At 48.6% G+C, this 12,314-nt stretch overlaps 1 protein-coding gene across 4 annotated transcripts in view; it reads right to left on the reverse strand.

Annotated features, from left to right (window-relative positions):
- LOC144601968 (Y+L amino acid transporter 2-like) overlaps window positions 1–12,314 on the reverse strand; it is an 85,611-nt gene that overhangs the window by 24,741 nt on the left and 48,556 nt on the right. For all 4 annotated transcript variants that reach the window (XM_078414649.1, XM_078414619.1, XM_078414630.1 and 1 more), the window contains exons 3-5: window positions 11,560–11,685; window positions 4,565–4,709; window positions 815–938 (exon numbers count right to left, since the gene is read on the reverse strand). In XM_078414649.1, the coding sequence (XP_078270775.1) occupies window positions 815–938; window positions 4,565–4,709; window positions 11,560–11,685 (395 nt within the window). The remainder of the gene's footprint in view (window positions 1–814; window positions 939–4,564; window positions 4,710–11,559; window positions 11,686–12,314) is intronic.

Genomic DNA, 12,314 nt, shown 5'->3' on the forward strand with positions numbered 1-12,314 from the left:
GAAAATAACTGCTCCTGTTAACCCGGAATCTAACAGACCAAAAAGATCAGAATCACCAGAATTAGGTCATTGTTTGCGGAAGGCTCGTTAAAGAGGAAAGAATTGCAGATGCTGCTTTAATTCGAAGGTAGACACAAAATGCTGGAGTAACTCAGCGGGTCAGGCAGCATCTCGGGAGAGGAGTGGGTGACATTTCGGGTCGAGGCCCTTGGGTCTCGACCCGAAACGTCACCCACTCCTTCTCCCCAGAGATGCTGCCTGACCCGCTGAGTTAGTCCAGCATTTTGTGTCAATAGGCAACAGACAATAGACTATACGTACAGGAGTAGGCCATTCGGCCCTTCGAGCCAGCACCGCCATTCAATGTGATTATGGCTGATCATCCACAATCAGTACCCCGTTCCTGCCCTCTCCCCGTACCCCTTGATTCCGCTATCATTAAGAGCTCTATCTAACTCTCTCTTGAAAGCATCCAGTGAATTGGCCTCCACTACCTTCTGAGGCACAGAATTCCACAGCTTCACAACTCTCTGAGTGAAAAAAGGTTTTTCCTCATCTCCGTTCTAAATGGCCTACCCTTTATTCTTTAGTTTAGTTTTTAGTTTTAGTTTAGAGATACAGCGCGGAAACAGGCCCTTTCGGCCCACCGAGTCCGCACCGACCAGCGATCCCTGCACATTAACACCATCCTACACCCACTAGGGACAATTCTCTTATATTTACCAAGCCGATTAACCTACAAAACTGTACGTTCTTAAACTGCGGGCCCTGGTTCCGTCGAGGCCCGTCGTCGAGCTTGTTGGAAAAGACTCACCACCGCCACGGCATCGCTGGAGAGGATGATGGGGATGTCCAGGACTGTGTAGTAGGCCACGTTTACCAGGAGGTAGATGATCGTCACCAGGGGCATGGATATAGCTATCGCCAAGGGCAGGTTCCTGTGGCCAAGGGGAGAGTCAACTGGTGCATCACGACAGGATAGCGAGATAGGCAAGCGGGCGCGCGTTCACGACGGGCAACCTGGAACATGCATGCTCTGTAGTCATGGCAGACCAACAATGCAGTCACATTGACAACGTGGAGCCCACAAATTCACACTGCATTCCCCACGGAGTTTAACAGCAAAAGACATTCAATATATGAAAATCTTACTCTGCTTTATATGTGTGTGTGTGTGTGTGTGTGTGTGTGTGTGTGTGTATCTATATATAAATATATACACATATACACGCACACATATATGTGCACGCGCGCGCACAGAAATATACATACATGCGCGTGCACGTATACACATCCATGCATACACATACATATATACATGTACACCCGCGCACACATATATATTCATGTACGCGCACACACATGTATATATATATATATATATATCTACATACATGCGCACACACATACACCGGCACACACATATATACATCCACGCGCACACACACATAGACGCGCACACACATATTTAAACACATATGCGCGCACTGATACATCGGCACACACATAAATACACATCCACGCGCACACACACATATATATATATATACATATGTGCAAACACACACACATATATATAAACATAGCACAAAAAGTAAGGAAATGTGTGTTTGGTAGATTATTTCTTTGTTGTAACAATGCTTCTTGGCAATAAATCTTATACCGTTGGAAAGCCTGTTTATTTCCCATTTAAATGGTGCCACATTTGTAAGGAACATGCATTTGTGGGATGAGCAGCAGAGCAGCTGAGTATATGGGTTGCGCCCATGAAAAATTTGCCAAATCTTCTCTGCCAATGCCAAACAGCTTATTCTGCTGTTGCTATTGACTCTTGTTTTGAGCTTCTGGTACCCCCCAGGTGCTGACAATCAGGTACCTGATTGGCACCTGATTGGCAGCATCTGTGAGCATGGGCCCTGCTACAGTGGTCAGTAGGTGTCTGCTCCAAGAATCGGCATGCCACGTTTGACTGATCTGGATAGGGCCCGTGAGATAGGGCAACTTCAAGCTGGTGTTCCGCAAAACCAAGTTGTGGCATTATTTGGAGTGAGCCCTAGTACCATCTCCAAAGTGAAGGCCAAGTTCCATATAACGGGGGATGTCAGAGACAGGCCGCGAAGTGGGCATCCCAAGAAGACGACACCCGAAGAAGACCGTTTCCTCACCCTGTCAGCACTTAGGAACCGTAGGCTGTCTTCTACAGATTTGCAGTCAAGGTTTGCAGGACGATATGGCCGACGGCTCTCTGCCCAGACAATTCGGAACAGACTGCACGCAGCCGATCTCCGGTCTCATAGGGCTGCCAGGAGGCCTGCCATGACTGCCCTTCACCGTCAGGCCCGTTTGCGCTGGTGTCGGCAACACGTGCACTGGAACCTGAACATGTGGAGGAACGTTATGTTCAGCGATGAGTCCAGATTCTGCCTACGGCAGTTGGATCATAGGGTCAAAGTGTGGAGAAGACGCGGAGAACGCTATGCTGATTGCTGCACCGATAGAGTAACATCTTTTGGTGGAGGCAGTGTGATGGTGTGGGGCGGCATCTCCCTCACTGGAAAAACGAGGCTTGTCATCATTGGAGGCAATCTCAATGCAGAGAGATATCGAGATGAGATTCTGCAACCAGTGGCAATCCCATATCTCCACAGTCTGGGACCGAACTCTATCCTCCAAGATGACAATGCTCGCCCCCACAGAGCAGGGTTTCTCAGAGACTACCTCCAGAATTTGGGAGTGGAGAGGATGAAATGGCCTGCCAGCAGTCCTGACCTCAACCCCATTGAACACTTGTGGGATCAGCTTGGGCGTGCTGTTCGTGCCAGAGTGACCAACACAACCACGTTGGCTGACTTGCGACAAATGCTGGTTGAAGAATGGGATGCCATCCCACAACAGTGTGTGACCAGGCTGGTGACCAGCATGAGGAGGAGGTGCCAGGCTGTTATGGCTGTGTATGGTTCTTCCACACGCTACTGAGGCTCCTGTTTATTAAATGAATAAATTGTTAAATTGCCAATATGTCTTGTTTCTTCAGACTTCAATCATCCAATCCACCAAACAACACCGAACAAGAGTCAATGGCAGAATAAGCTGTTTGGCATTGGCAGAGAAGATTTGGCAGATTTTTCATGGGCGCAACCCACATACTCAGCTCTGCTGCTCATCCCACAAATGCATGTTCTTTACAAATGTGGCACCATTTAAAAGGGAAATAAGCAGGCTTTCCAACGGTATAAGATTTATTGCCAAGAAGCATTGTTACAACAAAGAAATAACCTACCAAACACAAATTTCCTTACTTTTTGTGCTATGTTTATATACATCCACATATATACACATCCACGCGCACACATACATATATATATACATCCACGCACACACATATACACCGATCAGTCAAAACATTATAACCACTGACAGGTGAAGTGAATAACATTGATTATCTTGTTACAATGGCACCTGTCAAGGGGTGGGATATATTAGGCAGCAAGTGAACAGTCAGTTCTTGAAGTTGATGTGTTGGATGCAGGAGAAATGGGCAGGAGTAAAGACCTGAGCGACTTTGACAAGGGCCAAATTGTTATGGCCAGACGACTGGGTCAGAGCATCTCTGAAACGGCAAGGCTTGTGGGGTGCTCCCGGTCAGCAGTGGTGAGTACCTACCGGCAGTGGTCCGAGGAGGGACAAACCACAAACCGGCGACAGACAGGGTGTCGGGCGCCCAAGGCTCATCGATGCGCGAGGGCAACAAAGGCTATCCCGTCTGGTCCGAACCGACAGAAGGTCGACTGTGGCACAAGTCACGGAAAATTTCAATGGTGGTCACGTGAGGAATGTGTCACAATACACAGTGCATCGCACCCTGCTGCGTATGGGGCTGCACACGGAGGACCAACAGCATATTAGGCAGGTGGTCATAATGTTTTGGCTCATCAGGTCATAATGTTTTGGCTCATCAGGGACCCGGGTTCGATCCTGATTACGGGTGCTGCCCGTACGGAGTTTGTGCGTTCTCCCTGTGACCTGCGTGGGTTTTCTCCGGGTGCTCCGGTTTCCTCCCACACTCCAAAGACGTGCAGGTCTGTAGGTTAATTGGTTTCACAGTAAATTGTGTGTGGGATGCACAAGGGCATAACATAGAAGGAGTGTGCGGGGATCGCTGGTCGGCGTGGACACGGTGGACTGATGTGCCTGCTTGACCACCTGATCTACCTGCGACTCGACCTTCAGGGAACCATCCACCTGCACTCCTAGATCCCTCTGCTCCACCACACTCCCCCAGAGGAACTTCCATTCGCTGTGTAGGTCCTGCCCCATGTTAGACTTCCCAAAATGCAACACCTCACATTTCTCTGTATGTTTTAGAGATAACAGCGCGGAAATGGCCCCTTTCGACCCACCGAGGCCGTGCCGTACAGCGATCACCCAGCACACGAGCACTATTCTACACTGGGGATAATTCACAGAGCTAACTAACCTACAAAACCTTGCATTTCTCCGTGAGAATAGAAGAGGGTAGAATAGGAATCTTCAGAGGAGTTGTTCCCAAACAGTCGAGACTCACCTTTCAGGTTTGTGAAGCTCTTCGGTCACAAAGTTCAGGGTGTCCCAACCCGAGTACGAGTATAACGCAGAGTATAAAGCAAGCGCCATATCGCCAGCGTTCAGCTTGGAACCCTGAAAGGAATTTTGGAACTTATCTGTCTGCCCTGCAATAGATGATACATACATTCACTGTGAGTTTGCTTTCCCATGAACTTTGTGTCACAATGCAGTTTTTCCAAACAAGGCAGTGTTATTTTCCTGATATATTTCCCCGGTCACAAGTTTAGATTTAGAGATACAGCGCGGAAACAGGCCCTTCGGCCCACCGAGTCCGTGCCGCCCAGCGATCCCCGCACATTAACACTATCCGACACACGCTAGGGACAATTTTTACATTTTACCCAGTCAATTAACCTACAAACCTGTACGGGAGTGTGGGAGGAAACCGAAGATCTCGGAGAAAACCCACGCAGGTCACGGGGAGAACGTACAAACTCCGTACAGACGGCACCCGTAGTCAGGATCGAACCCGCACTCCCACACTCCAAAGACGTACAGGTACGTAGGTTAATTGGCTGGGCAAATGTTTTTTTTTTAAATTGTCCCTAGTGTGTGTAGGATAGCGTTATTGCGCGGGGATCGCTGGACGGCGCGGACTCGGTGGGCCGAAGGGCCTGTTTCCGCCCTGTATCTCTAAATCTAAAATTTAAATCTAAACCACCTCCATCAACCCGTTCCAGGCACTCACCACCCTCAGTGTAAAGAAACCTCCCTGCACAACTTTAAACTTTGCCCCTCTCACCTTAACGTGATGCCCTCTAGTATTTGATTTTTCCATCCTAGGAGAAAGATTCTGACTGACAATAGACAATAGGTGCAGGAGGAGGCCATTCAACCCTTCGAGCCAGCACCACCATTCAATGTGATCATGGTTGATCATTCTCAATCAGTACCCCGTTCCTGCCTTCTCCCCATACCCCTTGACTCCGCTATCTTTAAGAGCTCTATCTAGCTCTCTCTTGAATGCATTCAGAGAATCGGCCTCCACTGCCTTCTGAGGCAGAGAATTCCACAGATTTACAACTCTCTGGGTGAAAAAGTTTTTCCTCATCTCCGTTCTAAATGGCCTACCCCTTATTCTTAAACTGTGGCCTCTGGTTCTGGACTCCCCCAACATCAGGAACATGTTTCCTGCCTCTAGCGTGTCCAATCCCTTAATAATCTTATGTGTTTCAATAAGATCCCCTCACATCCTTCTAAATTCCAGTGTATACAAGCCCAGTCGCTCCATTCTTTCAACATATGACAGTCCCGCCATCCCGGGAATTAACCTAGTGAACCTACGCTGCACTGCCTCAATAGCAAGAATATCCTTTCTCAAATTTGGAGACCAAAACTGCACACAGTACTCCTAGTGCGGTCTCACTAGGGCCCTGTACAACTGCAGAAGGACCTCTTTGCTCCTTTATTCAACTCCTCTTGTTATGAAGGCCAACATGCCGTTAGCATTAGCATGTTGGCTTTCATAACAAGAAGAGTTGAGTATAGGAGCAAAGAGGTCCTTCTGCAGTTGTACAGGGCCCTATTGAGACCACAAACTGTCTATCCTATCTCAGCCGATTTACATGCTACTGAAAGCTGGAGGGACTGATTTACACTGTGTGAGTTGGGAGGTATGGTTTGTGTTGTACATTATTAATTTCGAAGTTAGAAAGGGTTGCAGAGAAGATTTACGAGGATGTTGCCAGGACTAGAGGGTGTGAGCTACAGGGAGAGGTTGAGCAGGCTGGGGTTCTATTCCATGGAGCGCAGGAGGGTGAGGGGTGATCTTGTAGGCGTGTACAAAGTCATGAGAGGAAAGAGTTTGGGTGGACGCACAGAGACTTTCACCCAGAGTAAGGGAATAGAGAACCAGAGGACATAGGTTAAAGATGAGGGGAAAAGATTTAGTCGGAATCTGAGGGGTAACCTTTTTTTTTTACACACAAGGGGAATGGAACGAGCTGCCTGAGGGGACTCCAAAGATGTACAGGTTTGTAGGTTAATTGGCTTGGTAAATGTAAAAATTGTCCCTAGTGGGTATAGGATAGTGTTAGTGTGCGGGGATCGCTGGTCGGCGCGGACCCGGTGGGCCGAAGGGGCCTGTTTCCGCGCTGTATCTCTAAACTAAACTAAAAAGGAGGTCGTTGAGGCAGGTACTATCGCAATGTTTAAGAAACAGCCAGACAGGTACATGGATAGGGCAGGTTTGGAGGGAATATGGTCCAAACACGGGCAGCTGGGACATAAGTGTAGATGGGACGTGTTGGTCGGCGCGGACTCGGTGGGCCGCTGGGCCTGTTTCCACCCTGTGTGACTCTGCGATTCCATGCACTGTAAGTCAGGACATTTCAGGCTACAGACTCCCCTGCTGAGAGAAATTCCTCATTAGAAGCCCAGCGTCAGAAATTCTACCCTGAGCTCCTGCAAAATAGAACCGTATTGTACAAAGAACACAATGTGCCAACCATGATACCAAGTTACAATCATCTCCTCTACCTTCCTGTGATCTATATCCATGAGCCCATCCAAAAGCCTCTTCAATGCCACGATTGTATCTGTCTTCACCGCCACCACCACCACCACCCCTGGCAACGCGATCCAGCAACACCCACCGCCCATCAGGTGTGAAAAAACCTGCCTCGCATTTCTCCCATTGAGGTGCTTCTGACTCTTTCCATACCACCCATCATTTTATCCACAGGTCCACCAGCGATTTTCCAGTGAGTGTAGAAGCTGGGAGGTCATGTTGAGGTTGTACAAGACGTTGGTGAGACTGCGTTTAGAATATTATAGACAACAGGTGCAGGAGGAGGCCATACGGCCCTTCGAGCCAGCACCGCCATTCAATGTGATCATGGCTGATCATTCTCAATCAGTACCCCGTTCCTGCCTTCTCCCCATACCCCCCTGACTCCGCTATCCTTAAGAGCTCTATCTAGCTCTCTCTTGAACGTATTCAGAGAATTGGCCTCCACTGCCTTCTGAGGCAGAGAATTCCACAGATTCACAACTCTCTGACTAAAAAAGTTTTTCCTCATCTCAGTTCTAAATGGCCTACCCCTTATTCTTAAACTGTGGCCCCTTGTTCTGGACTCCCCCAACATTGGGAACATGTTTCCTGCCTCTAACGTGTCCAACCCCTTAATAATCTTATACGTTTTGATAAGATCTCCTCTCATCCTTCTAAATTCCAGTGTATACAAGCCTAGTCGCTCCAGTCTTGCGTTCAGTTCTAGGTGCCATGTTATAGGAAAGATATTGTCACGCTCGAAAGGGTACTGAAAAGGTTTACGAGGATGTTGCCAGGACTAGAGAGCGTGAGCTGTAGGGAGAGGTTGAGTAGGTCGGGTCTCTATTCCTTGGAGCGCAGGAGGATGAGGGAAGATCTTACAGAGGAGTGTAGGAAAATAACTGCAGATGCTGGCACAAATCGAAGGTGTCACCAAATGTTGGAGTAACTCAGCGGGTCAGGCAGCCTCTCTGGAGAGAAGGAATGGGTGAAGTTTCGGGTCTGAAGAAGGGTCTCGACCCAAAACGTCACCCATGCCTTCTCTCCAGAGATGCTGCCTGACCCGCTGAGTTACTCCAGCATTTTGTCATACCGAAGATCTTATAGAGGTGTGTGAAATCTCCGAAGGCAGTGGAGGCCAATTCCCTGGATGCTTTCAAGAGAGAGTTAGATCGAGCTGTTAAAGACAGTGGAGTCAAGGGATATGGGGAGAAGGCATGCACGGGTTACTGATCAGCCATGATCACAGTGAATGGCGGTGCTGGCTCGAAGGGCTGAATGGCCTCCTCCTGCACCTATTGTCCATTGTCTCTCCAAAGCCTCTATATTCTTTCAGCAATGGGACAACCAGAACTGTGCACAACACTCCTAACCAAAGTCCTAGAAAGCTGCAGCATGACATCCTGACTCCTACATTCAATGCCATGGCCAAACGTACCATCTGCCTTCTTTGCCACTCAATTTGTGTCGCCATGTTCATGGAGTTATGGACTTTTCTTTTAAGCTTTAATTTTGTCGTAGAGATACAGCGTAGGGAAACAGGCCCCCTCCACGACACACCGGGCAACCTGAGGAGCACCTTCAGCAACAGACTGGTCCCACCAAGATGTGTACACTGGAATTTAGAAGGATGAGCGGGGATCTTATCGAAACGTATACGATTATTAAGGGGTTGGACACGTCAGAGGCAGGAAACATGTTCCCAATGTTGGGGGAGTCCAGAACCAGGGGCCACACAGTTTAAGAATAAGGGGTAGGTACACGTGACAATAAACTAAACTCAAGTCAACTCGTATGGAAACACAATCCCAGATTAAGTGGGGAATGTATAGAAACAGCCACAGAGTCCATGTACAAGAGTAGCCAGGTTTGCTGCCGTTTCCCAGTCCCAGCTACGGTTGGCCATAAAGGTCTATTGGAGAAGGATGAGAGGAGATCTTATCGAAACGTATACGATTATTAAGGGGTTGGACACGTCAGAGGCAGGAAACATGTTCCCAATGTTGGGGGAGTCCAGAACCAGGGGCCACACAGTTTAAGAATAAGGGGTAGGCCATTTAGGACGGAGATGAGGAAAAACCTTTTCAGTCAGAGAGTTGTGAATCTGTGGAATTCTCTGCCTCAGAAGGCAGTGGAGGCCAATTCCCTGAATGCATTCAAGAGAGAGCTAGATAGAGCTCTTAAGGATAGCGGAGAACAGGGGGTATGGGGAGAAGGCAGGAACGGGGTACTGATTGAGAATGATCAGCCATGATCACATTGAATGGCGGTGCTGGCTCGAAGGGCCGAATGGCCTCCTCCTGCACCTATTGTCTACAAGATGCAGCACAGAACGCCACACGAGATCCTTCTTCCCTGTGGCTATCAAACTGTACAACCCCCTCTCCCCCTTCTGTCGTGGGGTAGACTGAGACTGATTCCCTCCCTCCCTCCCTCCTCCCCCTCCCCCAATCCTTTCCACTAGTCACTTTAATTTCCTGTTTCGTGTATCTAGTTGTGTTTTACGACTGTTGGGAGACCAATTTCCCTCCTGGGGTAAATAAAGGTCTATCGTATCGCACTGAGACCACTGCACTTTAGTCAGACATTATCTTACACGAAATGTTACTATATGTGCACTGTGGACAGCTTGATTTTAATCATATCTAGTCTTTACTTTGACTGGATTGCATGCAAATAAAATATTTTCATTGTACCTCGGTACACACTTTATAATAATAGACTAAACTAAACTCCATCCGCCATCTGTCCACCATTTTCTACAGTGCATTCAGAAAGTATCCACTTTTTCCACGTTTTGTTACGTTACGGCCTTATTTGAAAATGGATTAAATTTTATTTTATTTATTTTTTTAAATCATCAATCTACACAATACCGCATCATTTAAAAAAAAAGCAAAATCAGGTGTTTGGAAATTTTTGCAAAGTCATTAACAAGAAATAACTGAAATATCATATTTACACAAGTATTCAGACCCTTTGCTGACACTCCAAATTGAGCTTAGGTTCATCCTGTTCCCACTGATTATCTGTGAGATGTTTACAAAATGTGGAAAAAGTGCAGGGGTCTGAATACTTTCTGAACGCACTGCATGGCTTCAGTGTAGTTGAGTTTAGAGATACAGCTCGGAAACAGGCCCTTCGGCCCACTGAGTCCATGCCGACCAACTAGTTCTATCCTACACACGACCCGGGACAATTTACAGAAGCCAATTGACCTACAAACCTGCCACGGAGTGCGGGAGGAGACCGGAGCACCCGGAGAAAACCCACGCGGGTCACGGGGAGAACCTACAAACCCCGTACAGACAGCACCCGTAGTCAGGATCGAACCCGGGCCTCCGGCGCTGTGCGGCAGCAACTCTACCGCTGCGCCACCGTGCCGCCCCAAAGCAGTCAACCTCTCGTTGGATGCGCCGAGAGTCTTCTTCGGCGCCCGCCACCCCATCAGTCTTGGTTGCAGCGAACTATTTTTACCTCGGCACGGTCTCGCAGCGCCAGAGACCCGGGTTCGATCCCGACTACGGGTGCTGTACTGTAAGGAGTTTGCACGCTCTCCCCGTGACCTGCGTGGGTTTTCTCCGAGATCTTCGGATTCCTCCCGCGCTCCAAAGACATACAGGTTTACATCTTGGTAGAAATGTAAATTATCCCTAGTGTGTGTAGGATAATGTTAACGTGCGGGGATCGCTGGTCGGCACGGACTGGGTGGGCCGAAGGGCCTGTTTCCGCGCTGTGTCTCTAAACTAAACTGAAGTAAACCCATGGAATTTTTTGAAGGTCGACACAAAATGCTGGAGCAACTCAGCGGGACAGGCAGCATCTCAGGGGAGAAGGAATGGGCGACGTTTTGGGTCGAGACCCTTCTTCAGACTGATGTCAGGTGGACGGGACAAAGGAAGGATATAGGTGGAGACAGGAAGATAGTGGGAGAACTGGGAAGGGGAGGGGGGGGGAGGGGAAGAGAGGGACAGAGGAACTATCTAAAGTTGGAGAAGTCGATGTTTATACCACTGGGCTGCAAGCTGCCCAGGCGAAATATGAGGTGCTGTTCCTCCAATTTCCGGTGGGCCTCACTATGGCACTGGAGGAGGCCCATGACAGAAAGGTCAGACTGGGAGTGGGAGGGGGAGTTGAAGTGCTCGGCCACCGGGAGATCAGTTTGGCCAACGTGGACTGAGCGCAGGTGTTGAGCGAAGCGATCGCCGAGCCTGCGCTTGGTTTCGCCGATGTAAATAAGTTGACATCTGGAGCAGCGGATGCAATAGATGAGGTTGGAGGAGGTGCAGGTGAACCTCTGTCTCACCTGGAAAGACTGTTTGGTTCTTCGGACTGATTCCTCTCTCCCGAGATGCCGCCCGACCCGCTGGGTTGCTCCAGCATTTTGTGTCTACCTTTGATTTAGACCAGCATCTGCAGTTTTATTTTCCCTACAGATCGCCCAGAAGAAAACAAGACCTTACCTTGACAGAGCTTCACCATTCCAGCCACAATGATGATGATCAAGGCTATCACCTTGGCAAAGGTGGACGCCACTTGCAGAGAAGCCCCCCAGGTCACCTTGCCACAGTTGACCATCGTCAGCAGCCCTTCAGATACAAAGCACAACCGTTACACAGAGGGATGAGGCCCAACACCAACATTACCTAGAGTCAGTCACAGAGTCACACATAGAGTGGAAACAGGCCCATCGGCCCAACCTGCCCACGCCCGACAATCACGGCCCAACCTCAAGTGTAGATAGGAACTTCAGATGCACGCCTCCAGATTCAGGGACAGTTTCTTCCCAGCTATTATCAAGTCAAGTCAAGCACCTATCCAATACCACTGTTGCACATGCCTCCTCTACCAGTTTAGAAACACACCGAGGCTGAAGGAGACGAGTGTTGTGATACTGCAAGGACTACTTTGTTGTATCACAAGGACTACTTTGTTTGCCTGTTTAGCAACGTGTATATAAGAGATTGAGGTGATTAGGTGGTCACTCTGGTTCCAAGTGGCCACGGAATAAACACTGTGGTCCGTCCAGGGTCATAACAAAAGTACAACAGATACCGGACCACGAAGTACAACAACGAGGAGGAATTTCTTTAGTCAGCGGGTGGTGAATCTGTGGAAATCTTGGCCTGTGGAGGCCAAGTCAGTGGATATTTTTAAGTCAAGTCAATTTTATTTGTATAGCACATTTAAAAACAACCCACGTTGACCAAAGTGCTGT

The sequence above is a fragment of the Rhinoraja longicauda genome, chromosome 2, assembly GCF_053455715.1.
Source record: "Rhinoraja longicauda isolate Sanriku21f chromosome 2, sRhiLon1.1, whole genome shotgun sequence".
Taxonomy (NCBI): domain Eukaryota; kingdom Metazoa; phylum Chordata; class Chondrichthyes; order Rajiformes; family Arhynchobatidae; genus Rhinoraja; species Rhinoraja longicauda.